At 40.8% G+C, this 22,162-nt stretch overlaps 1 protein-coding gene across 1 annotated transcript; it reads left to right on the top strand.

The window, feature by feature from the left end:
• The first annotated feature begins 488 nt into the window (after positions 1–488).
• Positions 489–22,030, top strand: ibtk (inhibitor of Bruton agammaglobulinemia tyrosine kinase). The gene is made up of 29 exons (XM_006794836.2): positions 489–670; positions 1,264–2,127; positions 2,274–2,370; positions 3,709–3,833; positions 5,251–5,361; positions 6,950–7,120; positions 7,291–7,408; positions 7,791–7,971; positions 9,059–9,182; positions 9,505–9,682; positions 9,891–10,044; positions 11,167–11,551; positions 11,743–11,999; positions 12,088–12,174; positions 12,279–12,361; positions 12,718–12,755; positions 12,885–12,981; positions 13,123–13,224; positions 13,467–13,584; positions 13,755–13,815; positions 14,425–14,552; positions 14,714–14,826; positions 14,916–15,061; positions 15,224–15,342; positions 15,614–15,712; positions 15,922–16,077; positions 16,971–17,171; positions 20,303–20,435; positions 20,876–22,030. The coding sequence occupies exons 2-29, from the start codon at positions 1,804–1,806 to the stop codon at positions 20,999–21,001; spliced, it is 4,032 nt and encodes a 1,343-aa protein (XP_006794899.1). The 5' UTR covers positions 489–670; positions 1,264–1,803; the 3' UTR covers positions 21,002–22,030.
• The last annotated feature ends 132 nt before the right edge of the window (positions 22,031–22,162 follow it).

Here is a 22,162-nt window from a genome sequence, read left to right as displayed (position 1 = left end):
TTTTCTTGTTTCAGTTTACTTTTTGAACTTTTTAAAAATTTTAACAGTCTTGTAGACACACAGAGTCATCAGCCAAACTGTAACAATGATAATAATAATAATAATAATAATAATAATAATAATAATAATAATAATAATAATAATAATAGTTATTATTATTTATTTTATTTTCATCAAACTAAGAAATACTAAAACTAAGGTTTTCCTCTATATTTTTTATTTTATTTTAGTTAATTTTGAGGTCACAAAATCGTTTCAGTTAGCTTTATTTTCCCCCCAGAATATTTTATTTTTATTGTAGTTAACTAAAAAAAAATTATGCAGTTTTAGTTTTTCATTTAGTGTTAGTTAACCAGAATAATCTTGGTATAGGAAACTAAATGTCAAAATCGCATCCTATGACATCACCCACAGAGCGACAACACACTCTGAACTCAACTGACCGCCCCAAAAATCCGCCAATGGGACATCAGGATGCAGGAGCCGTGGCCAATCAGAAGTCTTGACATTGATGCAAGCTCTCTTACCTAACCTGCAGGGGCTCATACCTGTCCAAAATTCGTACCGGCGAAAAAATACATTGCGTTTTCCATTTGTAGTAATGACACAGTGGATTTACGTCGTTGATGCTACTTTCTCCATGTCCTCTTTTTTCTTTCACTAGCGGAAGGTAAGAAATACCCCGACGGTCATTTCCTTGCTAACGTTAGCTTGCGATGATGTGTCAGCTAAGCGAGCTATCAAAGTAGTATTAGGTAACTGTCTTCAATTAACTATACTGGGCTGATTTTCAAACATGTCCAAATCGGTGCGTTTATCCCGCTTTGAAATTATCTATGTTGCAGTACCCTGTTAGGCAGGATGAGCTAATACTACTGGGTGAAGTAGCTGCTGTGCACAGCCTGCTTCTGCAGCAAGTTAGATAAGCAATAAAGGAGTTACGACTGTTTCTATTAAAGAAATGGGGCCACTAGGCCTTAACATCAAGGGTGTTTTAGCTGACCATTAGCGAGACCAAATGGTGAGTGGACAATAACATCAGTTAACATTAAGCTAAGCTAAGTTAGCCTGTTACATAATCGTGGTGATTAGTCAACATTAAACCTTGTAAACTCAGCTGACTCGAGCTACTTCAGACTGATTTTAGGGCAGACTTGTTCTGAAGTTTACACTTTTGTATTTGACTATTGCACACGTGATTACATGTAATCAAAATGAGGACGCTGTTTTGTCACTAATGTGTGCTTCAACTTTCTCCTTTAGGTACACTCTACAATTATGGAGTTGTGAAAAAGAGGTGTGAAAATTTGGGGGGGAAGGTGGCCTTTCCCCTCAGGTTTGATGGTTGGGACTGCAGGAGGAGAAGGTCAGAGGGCTGGTGTTGTTGCCTTTTGTACATAATTAGAGGGAAGACTATTTTTGCAGATGTTGTACAATTTCTTTTGTATAAATTCATAAAGAAGTTTTCTATTTATTAAAGTCCTGATGCCATTGTACACTGCGAGCACCCAGCCTTGTGTGCGGTCCTTGGTCGAAATGGTGGACTGAAACGAGTCACGCAGAGCTCTGGAGTCGCTAGGGTGCGGTGGAACCTCAACACAAGCACAATTCTAGCACTCCAATCTACCTCGGCTGTTTTATTTTTGTCCTATTTTTTCCCCGATTTTTTTGACAGTGTTTCTCTTGTTTGTTGCCACACATTACATTGTTTTTGAGTGTGTTTGCCATTATTGGTGGTGGGCTGGCAGAAGGTCTTTGCCAAGAGGAGAAGGGCTTCACTGTGAAGATTTGTCAGAGGTCAGGATGAGTCAGGCACCGCTGGACTGCACCCCCAAATGCCGCTCACAGCAGCATGCAGACCAGGTGGTTGCTGCACTAACAAGCGGCTCTGAGGGGCAGCTCCGGGCTTTCCTGACTTCACACTGCCACAATGCGGCCACTTTGCGGGATGCCTTCGGTCGTACAGCCCTGCACCTGGCAGCCTCACTGGGTAAGAAGTCCCTGCTGGAGTGGCTGCTGGAAATCAAAAGTGCTGACCTGATGCTTAAGGATAAGGAGTCTGGCTGGACCGCTCTGCACCGCAGCGCCTTCTATGGACAGATCCACTGTCTCATATCACTGGTCAAGGTGTGTGTTGATGGAGTGCCATTAAAATTTACCACTGTGTCTATTAAATTATTACCAAGAAGAAACAGTCCAATCAAAGCTTTCAGTACTGTAAAATGGCAAACATTATTCTGAACTTTGACCTACTTTTGAATTTTTTATTGCAGCATGGGGGACTTCTCTCCACCCAAGACAAGGAGGGTCTTTCAGTCCTGGACTTGACCATGAAGGACCGCCCATCACATGTCTTGTTTAGAAACACTGGTAAGAAAAGCCGACCCCCTCAGACGCTGCTTTTAATGCTTTGGTTTTGTTTTGGAGATATGTCACTTCGCTTGTTCAAAAAAGAACAAAGCTTGGGCCTATACTACGATTCAATATATATGTGATATCTTTGTCTTTTCTGCCTTCCGTTATCATATCACTGGTAATAGGTAAGTGGTTATCGGATGGATCAGTCAAATGTAGCTCACATTGAAGAGGCTGTGTTGGCAGCATATGACTAACCACAAATAGGGACAGGTCCGATGGCAACCGAGCAGTCTATTTTATGATGATCAGATTGTAATAGTACAAAAATACAACCACCTGCTGAAAGCAACACAGCTGGTGCAGTCAAATAAGCAAAATGCGAGTGTGTGTGATAGGCAAAGTGCTGCAGAGTAGTTCAGTGTTGAAAAGCTCTGTGTAAATGTGTTTAAGTGCACTCTGAGCTTTGCTCAGTGAGACCAGAAAAGCTCACTGTGTCAGGTAACAGACTTGTCATTATCATAGCTGTATCACTGGAACACAGGTGATTCAGACATATAATTACAATTGCGTATTCTTTTAAACAGTCTGTGTTGTGTGACGTGTTTGTGTTATTCTTGCAGCTGAAGCCCCTGCGGTGTTTAAAAGGTCTGAAAACAAATAAAGAATAAATATAAAAATGGTAAATGGCCTGTGTTTGTATAGCGCTTTACTAGTCCCTAAGGACCCCAAAGCGCTTTACACATTCAGTCATCCATCCATTCACACATACATTCACACACTGGTGATGGCAAACTACAAAAATGGAATTTAAACCAGTAACCATGTTTAGTGTGCTCGATTTGATTCAAAACCACCAAGTCAAGAGCTAAAATTCTCCACTTTAGTATCATATTGCTATATTGAGGCTTATAAAATGTTTTAAACAGTTTAAAAAAAATAATGTCTTATTCATATTCTGCAAAGAAAGATGAAACTTTAGGTAGTCTGCAAATGTTCCTACCTGCGCATTGTGGACCTCAGTGTGTATATAGTAGGTTTCCAGGCTTTTCTAGGAATAGTTATGTTATTTTCCAGGGAATGGATTGGTCAGCAGGTGGTTGTTTGGTATGCGTTGCTCTCCTTTGTGGAACAGAGCAGTCCAGAGCAGCCTAGGACTGCTCTGGACCGGCAGGCTGCAAACTTAGACCGCCTGTCAAGAGCAGGCTAGGTTTGTAGCATATGTGGCGTCTCACTGAACCCCAAATCCAGTTTTGCACTACAGGCCTCTGTAGTTAAATCAAAGATTAGGTGGAGACAGTGTTTTGGCTTTTCTTTCTTTTTTTTAAAATAGTGTTTCTTTCTTCACCTTAGACCCAACTGAAGTTTACACGTGGGGAAACAATACAAATTTCAGCCTCGGTCATGGCAATCAGGAGAGCCGACAGCACCCTGAGCTTGTCGATGTCTTTGCCAGGACTGGAGTTTACATCAAGCAGGTAGGCTAACAACGCATTGCTGTCTTAACATCTCTCAAGGGAGTGGGGAAGTGTTTTTCTACCTCACACCCTGAAAACCCAACTCATGTGTATCTCTGTAGCACCAGGGATGCTGTAATAGCTCCGTGTTTTGACTGAGTACCAAGATATTACATTAAATTAAAAAAAAAAAGAAAGAAAAAAGCCAGTGCACATGGGTGTTTCAGATAAGCCACATCACTTGGGTAAAACCAGTAAAACACTCCTATCCCCAGAGCCCTGTATTACACCACCTTCTCCTCAGGGCACATGAAAATTTGCAGAATGTTTTTTTTTCTTCCCCCTTTCAGCTGTCCAGTACCGTTTTGTCCACAGCAGCTGAAATAATGCTTATGCTGGAGAGCTTCAGACTGTACCTGTGATAAATGTATTAAGTTATACATTAAAGCATATTACATAATATAATTTGGCATATTATAGTGAGTCATGGCCTCATTTCCCGGTTCATCTAGGAGGTGGCTGGATCAGTAATGTTATTTGAGTCTAATACAGCACATTGTTTCTGTATCATCAGGCGTGGTCTGCCGTCTCTTGTACAACCTTCAATTGTGACTTAGTGGAGCTGGTCTGTACATTGTTAACCCCTGCTAGCTAAACTGTGCCAAGCCAGGCTACAATTTCATGCGTTTGTCATGTCTAGGCTCTTAGTGTGATTAATATAGCTCCTGGAACCAGTTCAATTACCCCCAGTGGCCTGTGTACCCAGTGGGTGTCGGAATAAGATAAGACTGCGTTTGCTATATTTTCACTTTCTGTTTATCTGTTGACTAAAAATTTATCTGTGCCTAATGTTGTGTGTTTGCTGTTTACAGCTGAAAGTGTGAGGGTTGTTCTTTTTCTTTTTTTTCCTCTAACCTGCAGGAGTCATTTCATAAAGCTAGTTGAGGACAGGTGGATCTGATTTCATGACCATTTCATGACCCAGTGAGACTCAGTGTAGTCTTTGTCTTCCTAGTCCAATCCAGCAGGTGCCAGAGGTTAAATATTAATTCCACAATGACATGTTTTTAATTAAATGAGCTACACTCATGTGTACGCATGTGTGTGGATGTCCACATCAATGCGATACTTCAGGAGACATCCCTGTGCTCTATTGAAGGCTTGAGGGGAGCGATGTATTAGTAATGATGTTTGCTTTTCCACCTGTGCCCTGGCCTTTTATTGCTGTAGTGTTTTACTATCGCTACAAGAAGGGTTGGCCCAGGGACATGGAAAGAGATGCATTGCAGCCTCGGACGTGAGGTCAAAATTATAATGACAAGAGCATTAATCAGCACAACCAAGCACCCCGTAATTTTCCTGTAGTGGGATATGCAGGCTATTAAAACTGAAAGCAACAAGGGGATACCACAATTACGTTTGTTTCTTCTTTCTGCAGGTGGTGCTGTGCAAGTTCCACTCCGTGTTCTTGTCTCAGAAAGGCCAGGTGTTCACCTGTGGGCATGGACAGGGAGGCAGACTTGGCCATGGAGATGAACAGACTTATCTGGTGAGATCTGGGCATCATGTCAAAATCCCCCATATATTTAAAATGAAATGAAGAATTCCTTCCTCTTTAATGAACAAATATATCAATGCATTATCATCATAATCATGTGCTTGTGCATTTTATTGCTTCAGTTACAGAAAATTTAGGTTTAAAAAAAGTGGTTTTGAAACTTGATCTGGATTTGATATTCATTTAAATCATAATTATAGACAAACACAATCTATTTTAATCTATTATAAATGAAGTTAACAGCCAGGTTTTCTTTGTGCTAGCTGTCTTGGGAAAACCTTAAACCTCAGTTGTAGATAACGGGTATCATAAAGGTGGTTATCAGCTTTCTCTGGTAAGCCAAGCTTTCTGCTTTGGTCTCCATGTGTGCTCACATGAAAAAGGGGTCATATGACTTTTTTTTTTTCCTTTCCATACAAAATGATCCCTAGGAGTGCCTCCTCCAGTCAGAAATGCTTTTAGATGATAATGATGATTATAAAATGGTGATTAAAAATATATATAAATAATACAAAAATGTCAGTAAAATGTAGCATTTTTAAAAATAAAACAAGAGATTAATCCTGCAGAATTAATTATTAATCATGAGATTTAATGTACAAAGCTTAACGAAACTTAACTTCATACATCACATTTGTTTGATCTTGTGAGCATCTACAGTCTTGAAAATCCTCTATTTTTACTCTTCAGCCGTAAAAGGCTGATGGGTTATTTTTGTCACTCCACTTCGTCCTCGAGTTCACAATCTTGGGTGTCCGCATCACCCTAGTGACGTGATTATTCCCACCAATGTTTTTTTTCCTTTCTTTTCTGTAGAAAAGCTGATTTTGTCAGTTGCCAAACTGGAGGGGCGCTCAATATCTCCTTGATTCAAACACATATTTTAAGGAGATTTTTAAAAGCTGTCAGCACAAAGGTTCACTTACTTTGTTCAGTTGACACTTTTCAGTACATGCTGAAAAATGTGTGTTCAATAAAGCCACAGGAAGTACAATAATTGTGTTCACTAGAGGATTATGGTTGTCTGTGGGACTTAGAGACGGGGATGGTAAGTGAGAGAGGTGCTTGTATCACATCTGTAACTTAAGATCTCAACTACACAGATATACGGTTTAGAAATGTCTTTAAGTCTGTTACGCTAAATGCACAGTCTCATTTGTTTTCTGAGCTTTTAATGGTTTAACCAATAAAATAATAATAATAATAATAATAATAATAATAATAATAATAATAATGGATTGGATTTTTATATAGCGCTTTTCAAGGCACCCAAAGCGCTTTACAATGCCACTATTCATTCACTCTCACATTCACACACTGGTGAAGGCAAGCTACAGATGTAGCCACAGCTGCCCTGGGGCAGACTGACAGAAGCGAGGCTGCCATATCGCGCCATCGGCCCCTCTGGCCGTGTGGAGCTGTGGTATCAGCCTTCTGCTGATACGAATTTAACACTTCTTTTGTGTACTTCAGATGGGCTTGGAAACAGTTGTTAAACCCTCTGTTTCTCCCTCTTTATCTTGTTTTATATTTTTGGCTATATTTCTTTTGTCTCATTCATTTTTTTGGTTTTTTTCAGGTTCCTGGGATGGTAGAAGGCCTGATGTCCCATCACTGCTCCCAGGTGGCAGCAGCTAAAGACCACACAGTGGTCCTGACAGAGGAAGGCTATGTTTATACATTTGGTCTCAACACATTCCACCAGCTGGGCCTAGTTCCTCCTCCCGCCTCTGCATTTGTACCTAAACAGGTAGGAGGTAGCAGTGGGAGCTGCTGATATTTTGCAGTGAATCCATAAAGCTTTGGCTTGCCTTTAATTAATTTGCTCATTATTAGTATATAAAATGACCTTATGAATTGATGTTATCTGTTTTGTTTTTTGGTTTTTTTTTATGATGTAATGATTTGCTTTTCATAAAGGTTTTCTCCAAGATGCTCAAAGGTAGGACTGTGATTGGAGTTGCAGCAGGAAGGTTCCACACAGTGCTGTGGACCAGGGAGGCTGTCTATACAATGGGACTCAATGGAGGCCAGCTGGGTAAGTCCTATTCCTTAAAGTCAGCCAAAATATTACCACAAAATAAAAAAATAAACACTTTTCAGATACATGATATGATTTAACAGTTTAGATCAGTCAGTTTAAGATGAAACACACAGCATGAGGTCATGTGTGACAATGCCAGAGAACAGAGGCAGTATATTTAGCGCAAATTCATGAATAATGATTGTATTGCAAAAGTAACTTTGCACAGTTTTCAGTTTACTTATTGTAGGAGAGACGTTTTATTTGTGTAAAATGCCATTAATAAGATAAAAAAAGACAATAAGGAGATTTAAAAAATCAAATCAAATCATTCCATGTTTCGAAAAAACTCTTTAATAATCACTTCCTTTCTGGTATGTTTTGTCCTCTTTTCCAGGTTACTTGCTGGATCCAAATGGAGAAAAGTGCGTAACAGCCCCCCGGCAGGTGTCAGCTCTGCACCACAAGGATGTAGCCATATCTATGGCAGCAGCTAGTGATGGCGCAACGGTAGTTGTGACCGAGAAGGGGGATGTGTACCTCTTAGCTGACTACCAATGCAAGAAGATGGCTTCAAGGTGAATAAATCAGTAGGACATCGTGCCAACCTTAAGGTTTAGCGCTCTTAAACCTGCAAAAATGTATATTTGGGCCATGTGGGGGCAGCAGAAACAAAGTATGAGCTCAACATTATCATGATCCCCATTTAGATTGGTGTTGTGATCAAATAATTAATCATTTACACATTGAGCAGTAACTTATTCTGAGTCATCTGTCTGGCTATTTGGCAAGCTTGCATCTAGTATTCAGTCTCCTTTAGCTTTGGTTTTGTTCGCCGCTGTTGTTTCCACTGACTCCTGATTGCTAGATGATATACTCAGTTTGGCAGTGGAAACTGTGTTTCTGTGCTTATACTCACTGCTAAACAAAAGTTGAAAAAAATGGGTTAAAATTGGCTGTCTAAAGGGTTAAATTTATCTTCGTAGCAAAGCCAAGCGTAGCTGCAGAATCGGCTGATAATTTTCTGTCGGTTCATCACTATGAGAGACTCAAAGGTTTCACATTGCCATATTTTTATTGTGTTAGACTAGACCATAATCCTATACCCGAATCAATAAATAGCTATGAATTAAGCTATGTTAAATGGCTCATCTTTTAATTTGATTAATTTGGAACAATACCATCTGGAATCAAATAACTAATGGACAGTCTTCACTTTGCTCCAACCTTCTCATATTTTTCTACTGAAAATTGCTCATACTCTGGCAAAAAACGCAGAGCTTTTATCTGTCATTATGTTAGAGCCAGATGTGAAGATTTTTTTTTACAAGCACAGCAATTTTCTCAATTATTTTGTTTTCAAGCGATTGTTTTATTTATAAATATAAGTCTCTTTCACTGCAGCTCAGAAGTTGCTGCTTGTTTAACATGTAGTCTTAATGAACTGCATTTCAGGCACTGCTCAGTGTCTGACAAAAAATATTTGAGAACAGCTTTATTAGAAGTTTGATTTTATTGTATTAAATATCATCCCCCTAGATTGGGAATAGTTGTCTATTCTGTGAGTTCTGTAGTTTAGTGTCGTACATACAAATGTATGTATTTGTAAATACATTCCTGCTCTTCTTTCTTTTCCGATTATTGATTTTGATGGGTCTCTTACAGGCAGCTCAACATCAGGAAGGTCCTGGTCAGTGGGGGGAGTCTGGACCATCGAGTAGCTCCACAGATCTTGAACGAGGGAGGAGCGGAAAAGGTGGTCATTCTGGCGCTGGATACAGCTGGGAGGGTAAGTGCACTGTTATGCAGCGCTGTGCTTTTTGTTCTACTTTAGAGGTGCTTTAAAAACCACAAGACAAGCACCATTTAGTTCCTGTATCTTCAACAGAAGAGGGATGTACAACAGTAAAGCTGTAGTTCACTTGTGCTTCACTTATTTAATTCTGGTACATGGAAAGAAATACATCCTGTTATTTTTATCATCACTTTACTTTTCCTATTCTTATCTAACCTATGCTACACGGTTACACAATCCAAAATCTGCCTTACTTGTGTGACAGCCTATAGATAAAAATGGTGAGTAAGACTAGTTTTTCTCTTGTCTCTGTCAGGTGTTTTGCTGGCGTTCCACTGGCAGCTCGGTGAGACAGTGCCGGTGGGCGTATGCGCGTCAGGTCTTCATGGCGGACATCGCTCTCAGCAAGAACAGCATGATGTTTGTGACTCAGGATGGAGAGGGCTTTAGTGGTGTGTGGGCTGGAGAATATAAGAAGTGCGGGGAAAAGAAAGGTGAGGAATTTAGGGGGGAGAAAGGTGTGTTAAGTTGGCAATTTTTTTTTCCTCCACACTTTTTATCTGTGCTGGGATTAGACTTTGTTATATTTTGGCCTATCTATAAAATACATTTCAATGAAAGTTAAGAGGAGTGCCTTGATGAATGGAAGAATGGAAATGGATTTTTACTATATGTGGTAAATGTTCTCCTTCTTTGTTACAGAGGGCAGTGTGGAGGTGTGTGGCCACTCGGATGTTGGGACACTGTATGAACGAATCCGCCTGGAGAAACTCCCCTATGTCCACAGAGCTGTCAGCATTACCATGGACTCAAAGGGCCGGAATTTTGGAGTTCTCCAGGCTGACCCAAAAACAAGGTACACATACCCTCAAGTGCAGAAAAGGCACTACAATAAGGGACGGACACTTTAGTAGAGCTGTAGATAGACTTTGCTCATCCCATGCTGGGAAAATACAGTTGTTACAGGAGTAAAAGGTCAGGAAGAAAAAGTGAATTAGAGATAGATTAGAAAAAATAAATGTTGTGTACAAAAAAGACAAAATATTATATAAAGGTACACAAACCTAAAAAATTGCCTAATCCAGCAGCCCACACATGCAATAGTTTATACATCTCTGTTAGGTAACCCACTGTATGTGAAATGGCCATGAAAAAGTTTTTTATGTGTGCCAGTGAGCACAGAGTACTTCCCAGTATGAAGGCAACAATGCAGCACCAGAAGGTACACTGTCCAGAATGATTGTAAGGTAGTTTTATCTTAAACATTTTCATGTGTTGGGATAAAATTCAATTATTATTGCCTAGAGAGCCACTTTTGGATCGGTTATCCACGTCAAGCTTGAGAAAGAAAGCAGCCTCTGTGAACAAGGCGTAGAAAATGAAATGACTAACACCTAAGGAACAACTGACATGAAGAAGTAAAGTCTTAAAATCTTAGTTCTTTATGTCTTTGAAGTATGATATCTAAACTTAAGTAAAAAGAAGAGGTCTAATATTCTGATCTTTATTAATAATATTCAGTAGTGTAATAAGTTCTTCCATCCGCAGTAAGAAACATGGTTATAACTATCCACACTTCAGTAAAACCTTAAATGTTAAATACTTAAAAAGAGGTACTTTAAAGTCCCCCCCTCCCCCTTCATACTTAAAAAGGTCACTAAACGATGTGTTTAGGATTCACACTGCAGCTGCTTAGGCATGAATCAGGAGAGTGGACTGTTTCTCTGAGCAGCTTGTGCCTTGTTTTTTATTTTTAGATCTCCTCTCTGCTCATTACATTCATTGCTTTATTAGGAGTCAGCTGGGAAGATTCTTGTCTCTTTAAGGGTTAAGCTACTTACTATCATTCTTCTCTTGTTATTCAAAAGCTATGTTATATAATTTCTGATTAAACTGGATTTGAAAGATTAAATCCAGTTGGGTTTTTGTGTGTGTGAGTGTGTTTGTAATGTATGTTCCCTGTGTATATGTACTCCAGCCTGTACGAGGTTCCCAGCATTTCTCCGTCATCCTTCTCCCAGCACTTCGGGAGCCTTCTGGATGAGGCGGACGAAATGGACAGCATCCACGATGTGACGCTTCAGGCTGGTGATCGCACTTTTCCGGCTCACAAGTACATTCTGTCCATGAGGTCCGAGTTCTTCCGGAAGCAGTTCATGTCTGAGCACTGTGGGGTCGATGAGGAGCTCGATAAGGAAGTGAGGAAGAGCGAAGATGCCGTGGGGTGCGATTTGCTCATTCTGGAAAAAATCCCACCGGACATGATGGAATACGCTCTTCACTTCATCTACACAGACTCTTGTGAGCTGCTGGTGCACGGAGCGAGGCCGAGAGTGTCAGGGGTCATTACAGTCCCAAACCAGGTGAGGGGGAAAAAAAGGAAAATTATATGTGCTTGATTACGCTGTACTATAATGTAGCTTTTTCTTTACGCTACATCGATTTTTAACTCTACAATAATTTCATTTTCATTGACCTGGGAGGTCTGTTAGCTCTGACTCGGCTGTGTTAATTCATGAAGACTGTCTTCTGCTGTGTCCATTGCCTTGGTTAGGATTCAGAGGAGGGCAGGCTTATCAGTAGCCTGCAGGACTTGGGTCTGAGTGGTCGTTCAGCCCTCGAGGTGTACCGTTCCCTTCCACCTGCCGCCAAAGGCAACAGTGACAAGGCCAAGGGCAAAGGCTCCAAGCCTGGCAAAAAGGGGAAAGGAAGCAAAGGTGACAAGGCCGGAGCCAACGAGGGAGGTGCCAACCCAGTGAAAACCTTACAGGGTGTTGCAAAAAAACTCGGCCTGGGCAGCCTGTCGGCACGGTGAGAAGCCGAGCGCACTTTAAGCTCAAGGGCAATACAGATTTCGTGTCCTTTGTTTTCATCCATTTTTTTTTTTATTTCTGCACAGACTGGATGGTGTCAAATACGAAAATGGAAAAATTAATGTTACAAACAAGAAGACAGGCAACAAACCAAAATTCTACCAGAAGAAATGGTACGTATGTGTGTCTATAATCAGCTTTAGTTACTGAATAAACTGCAAACTTGTCAGACACAACTTAACTGTTTGTATATTTTGTTCTTTCTATGTCTGTGCAGCTCTTATCTTTGTGATGTCACTCTGAAATCTGAAGATGGGAAAGAGTTTTCTTGTCATAAAAGTGTCCTCTGTGCCAGACTAGGTAAGATGAATCAGGTAGCATGCCATCGAGTCATTCAAATCAATATAAACGGTAACTTCAGTTTGTTTTGCACAACTGTGTATGGCATAACATATCATTTGCACCATTTAATTCTAAAAAAGTAACTCATTACCTTTTGTAGCACAATTGGTTTTCCTTCCTTTTGCCTGTAAGAGAGCATGCAAAGGTAGTCTGTAGGTTCAAATACTGTTACTGAAAAGATTAGTTTTTATCGTGCATGTCATCTAGATACACATCCAAAATGACTTTTAGTGTTGATTAGAAACACTTTTCTTTTTCTTTTTTCTTTTTGAAAAATGTACTTAAATTGGTTTCTTGTTTCTGTCTTTCTGCAGAGTACTTCAACAGTATGCTCGGTAACCCCTGGATTGAGGTATGCCAAGTCCCCCATCCTTCTGTTGTGATATATATAATTATTAGTATTTTTTTTAAACCAGTCACAGCTCTAAAGTCACACAGTTTCGTACTGACACTCTGATAATATTGTGTCGCAACCCTTCAGGCTACGTCTTGTTCTGCACTCGAGATGCCCACCAGCTCAGAGATCCTGCAGGTCATTCTCGAGTACATTTACACAGATGAGTCTCCCACGATTAAAGGTAACCTAACAAGTTGGGGGGTTTTTTCCTAATGAAAACACATTTTGAACTGTTTTTTATGGTCATGTGCTCTCCAAATTTAGATGAATGTGGGGGAAAACCCCACACTGATCATACTGTTCTCTCCCTTTTCCCTGCCAGAATCTCTGAATGTAGAGTTTGTCTGCAACGTGTTGGTTGTCGCTGACCAGCTCCTCATCACACGGCTAAAGGAGATGTGCGAGGTCGTCATCACGGAGAATCGTATGTTCTCTTACTCGAATTTGTCACATAACTTCTTGCACTTGCGCTTTTCTTTTTCGTTTAGTAGACCTCTTCATTTGAGGGTATCTAATTCTCAGCATTAGCCTTGGGGCATCTGTTTAAAGTTAAGTTCACATTGTCCTCGTATCATCTTGATTCTGAATAATTTCATACATAGAACTCATGAAAACAATAAGCACACACATCTGCATCGTTTCAAACCGCTGCTTTTCTGCCCTCAGTGACTCTGAAGAATGCTGCAGAGCTCCTGGAGTTTGCCATCATGTACAATGCAGAACAGTTAAAACTGTCCTGCCTCCAGTTCATTGTGCTCAACATGGCCGCTCTGCTGGAATCAAAGTGAGAACTTAAAGCCAGTGTAGCATTTTGGATTCAAAGTGGTGTGTTCAAGATCATGAATATGTTTAGTAGAACGTGTGCATGTAAATATGGATCCATAGAGCAGAGCAAACCAGAGAAGTGTTTTCTAATCAATATGTTTTTGTTTTGTGTTACTTTGGTGTCCTCAGAGCTCTGGATATTCTCAGTGATGAAGTGTTGGTGGAGCTTTCTGCAGCCTACAGGAAGATGGTGAGTCCCCTTCCACCCATAAAAACACCCCAGTCTGTGTCAGAATTTCTTTTTAAAGATGCTCATTGTTTAATTTTATTTCTTTTTTCCCCACACAATTCTTTAAAGTGAACAGCAGGGGGCAGCTCTTGTAGTTGTAGAAAGACATCCAGTTGTATAAAAGCCTATAGGGGAGCAATCCTTGGCTTCAAACAGTTTCCTGATGACTTTATGGGCTCAGTTGCTAGGTTAAAGTTACACTGAACACAACATAAAGTTCATTTTGTACATTATTATCAACAGGTGGGGCTTCACCTAGTCTGAAGTGATGTCACTACATCTGCCTTTTATTTCTAGTCTTTTGTCACAGAAATCATCCTGTTGTTCTGACTTTCACTGATCATAAATCTTAAAATGATCTACACAATGTAGAGATTGAGCTGTAGAGAGTTTCTCCTGCCTCTGCAGACTGTGAAAACATGTTTGTCGATTGATTGATTGATTGATTGATTGATTGATTGATTAACTGTAGGTGATGTAATGTTTTCTAAGACAGCCATACTTAGATTTATTGTCTATTGCATAGAGTTTTTCATAAGTTTTTCTTTCTTTTTCTCCATTTGATTTCAGATCCCAGCAATGCAGAAGCGTGTTATCACCCCATATCCTGGTGCACCAGACCTCAGTATGTATGAGGATGAGGATTTGGACTCCACATTCAGCCCTAAACCAGAAGCAGAATTGGATCACTCTTGCAGGTACAGTCAAATATGACACAGTATCACTATGTTAATTTCTAAAGGTTTATAGCTAAAAGGCAGGGAATTATCTGTGATACCTTTAAAGACGTCTATTAAATGTCTTCAGTGTGTCAGCCTAACAATAATCTGCTAATAATTTCACACATTGTCTTTTTCAGGGAAATCCTGTTAAAAAAAGCTAAAATGAAGGCTAAGAAGAAACCAAGGAGGCGCTCTGATAGCTCAGGGGGCTATACTCTCTCTGATATCATCCAAAGCCCTCCTGCTGCTGGTATGTGGCTGTCAGCTTCTTTGTGATGTTGGATCTTGTTGTTATTGAATTCATGACAAGTTACCTAACACATGCTTTTTTTTGCTCAGTGGTCTCCCCATGCCTGGTGAAGTCAGGTAAGGTGAACTCGACTGAGTCTCTGCAGGAGCTCCTCACATCAGACTCTGAAGGCAGCTACATGGGGGTCGGCAGTCCCAGAGACATGCAGTCACCTGTTTTCCATGAGAGAGCTGAGGTTAATTTTACATCTTTAATATGTTGCACATTGCGTGTAGTTAGAAGTGTGAAATAATTAGATGAATTGCCAGATTAAAATCAAGACTGCAAAGATGGTCTACTTAACACTGTTAAGTTAGAGTTGAAGCGTTTGTGAGTTTTATTTTTTTTTTATCTGCAGGATGAGAAAACTTTTAGCCAGAGGCTGAAGACCCCACCCAGCACCCCAACATCTATTAAGAACGGCCTCCCAACTCCCCCCAACTCTGCTCCGCAAACCATCCCAAAGGTCCTTCCCTGGTAGGGCAACTTTGATGGTCTGAAATTTATCAACATTTTTATTGTCTTATTAATTTGTTTTTCCCACGTCTCCTCGGCTGACAAATGCAGGTTTAAGATTGAACAAAGGCTATCTTGAGAGGATGTCATTTTATCCTTAAATCCACCCACTTTATGTTGAGGGGGTGGTTAACAGAAAGGAAGCATTTTCAGCCCTGATAAATAAATAACCACTGAAATTTGAGCAGTATATCTTTCTTATTAAGTGTGACTCTGTTTTTTCAATTTGCAGTCCTGCTCGTGCACCTCCAGTCTTGGATCTGAGAACCATCATGGACATGGAAGCCAACTCTCTGCAGACTCTTGGAGCAACTCCTAAAAGCCCTGGAAGGTGGGCGGGTGGTCTACAGTGTTTAACTGAGAAATCCTCAATGAAAAAATGATTTATACCACTTATTCCAGTCAATAGAAGGGAGTGATGGGTTTAATTAATGACTAATATCTGTACTTTACACATGTATCTTTCAGTTCTTAATCCACTGTCTGGAAATGAGAACTGTTGCTTACTTGAGCTCTGCTTATTTTCCAACCTGTCCACAGTGTCAGCACCAGCATTAAGCACTCCCCTCTTTCCACTAAACTGTCCCAGAAACAGAGGAAGATGCTGGCCATGGCTAACAAGGAGGCCAGTGCGGAGTCCACAGCATCCAAACCAACCCCCACAGCCACTCCATCCAAAAGCAGTGGAAAGGCCTGGTGAGTGAGCCCAAATACGAATACCGCTACTGTCATGGAATACCTTTGTGTTCCTGATATATTTCAGGAAATCTCAAAAGAGAAAAAATGCATTTTGTCAGTGAGCCCACACATTCCTACTCTGGATGGGACAAGTATTTGTGAAATTGTGTAGCATGTAGAAAATATCAAGAGTGGAAGTCTCCCTTCTCCTCTTAGCTAAAATGCTAATGTTAGATTGACTGGATAAGTTTGTTTCGAGGAAAATATTCTTTTTTTAACTGCCACAAAGCAGGTTTACAGCTAATACAAGTGCAAACAGCTACAAAAGCTCTATATTTCCTATTTGTAAAGTAGATCTGCTTTATTAATAAAAACATTTGTTTACATTGTACAACAGGTAAAAGTTGGCTTAGTGAAAATGCATCATTGTGATCGTTTGACTGCTTGTCGATGGTTTGACAGCAGAAGGCTTATGTTACATCCAGTGTTTAGTTAAAAGGCTTGGAGAATACTTGTGGTGGCTATTTGTTGCTGTGTTTGGATTAGGTAACACTAACTATACTAGCAATATGACATTTACACATGATCAATTTGCATTCTGTTTCTGAAACAGGTTATAATATGTGCCACAGTCATCTGCCTTGTGATCTACCCTACACTATGATTTTAGTTTTTAGTTTTTTAGTTTTTTTAACATCAAAGTTGGGCATGCTTACAATATAGGTCCCCTTTGAGCTTGGGCATTTGAAACCTGAATCTGTGGTTAAATTACTCAAAAAGGTACAAGATGAAGAAAGTTGTGAGCCACTATGTAATGTCTTAAACGCACCCGCAGCTACAGAAAGGGTAGCCACCTTTTGCTTTTAATTGTGAACTTCTTCTTCCCTTCTATGATTTCTTTCCACCTGCAGGGCAACAGCTGTCCAGTCCCCACCCTCCTCGTGTTCATTTCGGGCTCTGCTGGAGGAGGAAGAGAACCATTTGATCCGAGCAGGGCAAACCGGAACGCAAAGGGGCCAGAGCACCCTGGGATCCCCCGTCGTTGCTGCACCTGCTGCCAGAAGGGTCACATTCAAGTGTGCTGAAGGCAGCGAGTCAGAGAGACCCGCGGGGTAAGCAGAAGTCGAAGTGTAGCGTACAGGAGTAAGGGGTTCTTCCACACACTGGAGGTAGAGCCAAAATAGCCTCTCTTTTTAAGGAGATAGAAATAGTCTTGAATTGAGACTCAAATCTGTGCCAAATATTTTGAGATGGCCAAAGAGTACCTCATCTGTTACATAAAACATATTATAGGTTGCTGCTGCAGTAAGATTAAGTGTTTCTGACTTGTGCTGCTGATTTCCACTTGGAGGCACTATTGAGGTGTCATCATGTATCAGCTGTTGTGTTTTTGTTTCCAGCAGTCTGCAGCCCTGTAGATAACCCATTGTCTTACCAATAATCTCCCATTATTTTTACTTCTAATTTCTGCAGCCTGAATATCAAACTTGGCCCCCAAAACAGGAAGAGAGTATATACGTAACACAAGCAGGCACTGTTTCGCAGCTAAGACATATAAAAGAGGAAGTGATAGTGATTGTTTAGACTTATTGTTCAGGAAACACAAAAATAAAAGCTGTGAGTTGTAACTAACCGTAACGCTAACTGGTGCCAGGGCACTGATAAGATGTGCTCTAGTTGGATAGGCTTGACAGCCTGAGAAACGCATTAAGCTCTTTGTTGTGTGAGGTGAATGGCTCTGAATGACCCAGTGCTGCTGGGTTGACCTGCCCTTGACTGAGTCACCCTGACCTTTACAATGTTCCTCAACAGCTGGATAAACACGGCATGCACAGAAGATATTCCTAGCTGTAGTAAGTGGTGTGCTCTTCTTTCTGACGTTGGGTAGCGCGGAAGCAATGCAATCCTCTATGTTTGGCCACCTTTGCAGCTTTTAATTCCTTTCAGGTCCGCAAAGTCAAGTTAATCTTGTCTATCTGTATGTAAGCACATCTCTTATCTGATTTCATCTTCCTCTGCTGTATGTTTGGCCATGCTTCATGCTGTTAAAAGCAGACTGCTAGATATTAAACAGCTGTGAAAGTAAGTCAAGTGAAGCCAGTGATGTTAATCAGAATTGATAAGGGCAGCCCTCGTGTCACAACAGATCACACAGAAACGGGAGCAGGTTTCAGGGTCGCCCGGGTATTTGGATGAGCAGACACGGACGAGTTCAAGGCTCAGGAAGCAGCCGTGCACGCTCTTGTGTCTGCCTTCTGGGACACAGTTTCCACATCCCAAATCAGATTTAATAGAGATGCCTTTATAATCTGCGCTGTGATTGAATGTCAGACATTTTTTCCTCTGCTTATGTCTTGTGGAAATATTTCCAGTGTTGTCTCTCGTCCAGATGAACGATCACACAAACAGAGGCCCCTCTTTCCATACGACATTAGCGTGCGCCATAATGGAGTGTTTTTGGCAGGATTTGTAACAACCCGCTATATAAACGACCTACAAACTAAAAAAAAAATCACTTAAAGCACACACAAATCATTCTAAAGGTAGCTCATTTGTATGAGACAGGTCATATTTTACCCACTGTGTTGAATAGATGTATTCTTTAACAAACATTATATATTTATACCCTCTTCTCTAAGTTGTTGTACAAGTATTTTAGGAGGATTTAGAAATGTGAATATATTATATATAGATGGTGTTTCAAGGGAAAAACACCATCTATAAGCAACAGGAAACTGGTTTAAGTCAGCTTTCAGTCAACCTTTGTGCACACTTTGAATCCTCTGACAGCTTTTTTTTTTCTGCTGTTGCAGTAACTCGCCTCATGTTTACAAATGATAACCGGTGTGACTTTTCTTATACTGTTGGCGCAAGGTCTGCATTTTATTTTTAGGCTAATCCATTTGGACACTGATGTGTGAGCCGTCACGTTTTGGAGTCTGTTTTTCTACCATTTTTAGAGTCAACAAGGATGCTGAATGTGAAAGTCTCTAAACAATGTGTTTGCGAACACAAATCCCAAAAAATGTTGCTGTGTATGTCCTCGGTGTGTAAATGAATGTAGCCTGTGACTGTTCTTACCTTCATTCCTCTGACAATGGAAGATTAACAGAGACTGAACAGTGTGCTGCATGCTATCAGAAACCCCACTGAGCTGCTGAATGTAATGAAACATGTAGCTATTAACTTGGTCTATCAGAATAACATTGGGGGGGACTGAATGAGTGGGAGAGTGCAGTGAGAACTGCAAACTCTGACACAGCTTTACTCTATAAATGCATTACACATTAGAATATGCTGGTATTTTTAAATTTCAGCAGTAAGTCAGACTCCAGTGGTTTGTGCCCCTCATCATCAATTCTGCTCAAATCTTTATGAACAGAATTTCTAGTTTCAGCAAAGAGGTGGAACTAGGAATTTGAAATTTAATTTGCAAAAAGTTTTTTGCGGATGATGTGGTCTGCAGTAATGAAGACGCTTTACCAAGTCTGTTTTGGTAAAGTGAGGGCCAAACATCAGAGCCAAGTTATCATCTCACTGGTGAGTCTACATTCTTGCCCTCACCTATGGCCTCTAAGTGTGGGTAGTGACAGAACTGGATTGCAGATACAAGTGAAGGAACAAACAAGTTCCTCTGAGTGGTTTCTAGGCTGTCCCTCAGAGATGAGGAGCTCAGTCATTTTGGTGTGGCTCAGAGTAGAGCAGACACTCCTCTACATTAAAATGAACAAGCTGAGGTGGTTGAGGGATATAACTCCTGAATCCCTTTTAGATCAGGTGTTTCAGGCACATCCTACTTGGAGAGGACTCTGGGGCAGACCCAGGAAACCCCAGAGAGATTATGTCTATTGTCTGGCTGGCTTGTGAATGTCGCTATGTCCTCCGTCTCTTCCCATCCATCCCTGTGCCCCTGACCCAGACCCAAATAAATACCATGATATTTGACACAGCACACCTAGGAAGAGTGCTGTGTCAAATGCAGCAGAGATCAGAAAGGGTTGTAGCTTGAGTTTTTATAGTAGCATGTGCAGCAATCATGTTAAAGTCTTCAGCAAAGCATTTTAACTTCAGTACTGTTGTGCAGTAGTGGCAGAGGCTTGTTAAAGCCAGGTGGACAGGTGGCCATTCACACACCGGAGCTTGTCAGTAGTGGTTGACTCAACCTTTGTCCACTGACTCAGACTCTTGTTGCAGCACTTGATACCAACGTGTGTGTGTGTGTGTCAACCATCTATCCCCTCAGGCCGTGGGTGCTGGGTGCAGTGGGCAGCCCTCCCCTCTCCTCCCTGGTGACCTTTGCTTCCATCGTGGAGGAAGAGAAGCAGCAGGAAGCCGCGCTGATCCGCAGCCGAGAGAAGCCGCTGGCGCTCATCCAGGTAACACATCGTGTCTGTGTGTCACAAGCACGCACACACACCCTTGGCATCACTGATTGCATAGCTTCTGTGTACAGCGTCGGTATGGAAAACATGGCAGTGGTCCATCAGAAGACGCTTCTTGTGTCTCCTGTCTTGCCTTATCTGACTGACTTTTACCTAATCAGCATTGCACTCTGTACAGTGCTGGTTAGAAATGAGGTGTCTCCAGTTTTGTCTCTTTGACAGCACACTCTTCTCCTCTTCCAGCTGGTTGCCAGACTTCTGTCAGAGCCTTCACAAAAACACTTTTTTCCACTGAGGTTTTCTGGTTGCTATTAAGTAAAACACTTATTACCATTAAGCTTTCAGCGTCAGCATTTTGTTCTTTTCCCTCTCAATTGAAGTTTGTTTTTTGTTTTTTTTCACAGTTTTTTCCTTGTTATTTTCTGTCTTTATAGATTGAAGAGCGGGCCATCCAGGATCTTCTGTTCCACTATAAAGCCCACGACAACCCAGATGAGCTGATAGTGGTGGAGAGGTCTTCCAGAGGTCCCATAGCAGTCCCGACCTGGAACAAACACTGATATTTAACGCCAGTGACGTTCACCACAACCGCTACATACCATCAATGTGAGAACATCTCATCCCATAGTCACTCTATACTTCAGGCAGTTTCCCCAAGATCCATCAGTCCATACTAAGACGTACTTGGGACTCATCATCCTAGTTTAAGATGAGTGTGATGCGAAGCTCGCTTCTCTCTGCAGTTTTAGGTTTAATTTGTTTTATTGCTGCTCAGCATTTTGTTTGTGTGTGAAAGAATGAGTGTTTCCCCACAATTGAATACAGTACTGAGGAGAGGTTTTGGGACTGGGATGAGTTGTGCATGTTTTGTTTTTTTTGATGTACTCTTTACTCAGCAAAAGCAATGGCATAAAAAGTAAACAACTCTTACAAATGAATATTATTAGTGATGTGAAGTTGACGTTGTCAAAGAAGTGAAAATGTGAGACGTTCCAGGCCACACAAAATGTGTCCAGGCTACATCACAGGGGCTCTCTGGAGCTTAAGAGACGTTAAAGAGTGCCAAAGATCATCTGTGGTAGAGCGTCAGGAGCAAGTCATATGTGAGCTGTTTAGCAAGGCAGTACATTTAGTTTCTTTTATGGACCCCCCTGCATTATATCAACATTGTGTGCTTCAGTTGATCTGCAGTGACATGGTAATTTTGCAGTAAACAGTAACATTTACTTTAAATTCAAACACGCTCACATTTGTCATAGATAAAAAGCATTATTTGATGCAGTTACAGCAAATGCTAAAGCCAGACTATACTCAGTAGGGTTGATTGTGTTTAACCGCTCAGTAATGTGTTCTAGAAATGCTCCTGTGCCTTTCTATTACATGATAAACAAAGTAAAGCAGCTAAAAAGAATATTTTTTTTCTCCTTATTGTTTTACTCTCCAGCTCTTTTCCTGGAGCCAGTGTAAGCTTCGTAGGTAATGTTCTCATTTTCAGATGCCATTTTTGCCAGTGCGTTTGTATGTTTGAGGCCTAAAGATGTGACGGGAAAATGGCATGCAATAATAAAACATCTCACCTGTGCAATGAACCTGGCTCCTCTCTGTGTTTCATAGATCTGAGTGGACAGAATAGAATTTTAGAATTTCTAAATAAAGTCTTATCAGAGAGACTCAGTCATTCGCTGGATAATGTGGATCTCAAAGTATCTAATAAAAAATAA

The sequence above is a fragment of the Neolamprologus brichardi genome, chromosome 11 (genome assembly GCF_056152115.1).
Source record: "Neolamprologus brichardi isolate AB-2024 chromosome 11, ASM5615211v1, whole genome shotgun sequence".
Taxonomy (NCBI): Eukaryota; Metazoa; Chordata; class Actinopteri; order Cichliformes; family Cichlidae; genus Neolamprologus; species Neolamprologus brichardi.
Note: the sequence above shows the minus strand (reverse complement) of the source record. Positions and strands in the feature narration are given on the sequence as shown.

What these genes read in the sequence shown, in the direction of transcription:
- ibtk (XM_006794836.2), top strand. Translation starts at nt 1,804, where the DNA reads ATGAGTCAGGCACCGCTGGACTGCACCCCCAAATGCCGCTCACAGCAG. An exon ending in GAATTGGATCACTCTTGCAG is followed by an intron (nt 14,553 to 14,713) that starts GTACAGTCAAAT and finishes TGTCTTTTTCAG; the next exon opens with GGAAATCCTGTTAAAAAAAG. An exon ending in ACTCCTAAAAGCCCTGGAAG is followed by an intron (nt 15,713 to 15,921) that starts GTGGGCGGGTGG and finishes ACCTGTCCACAG; the next exon opens with TGTCAGCACCAGCATTAAGC.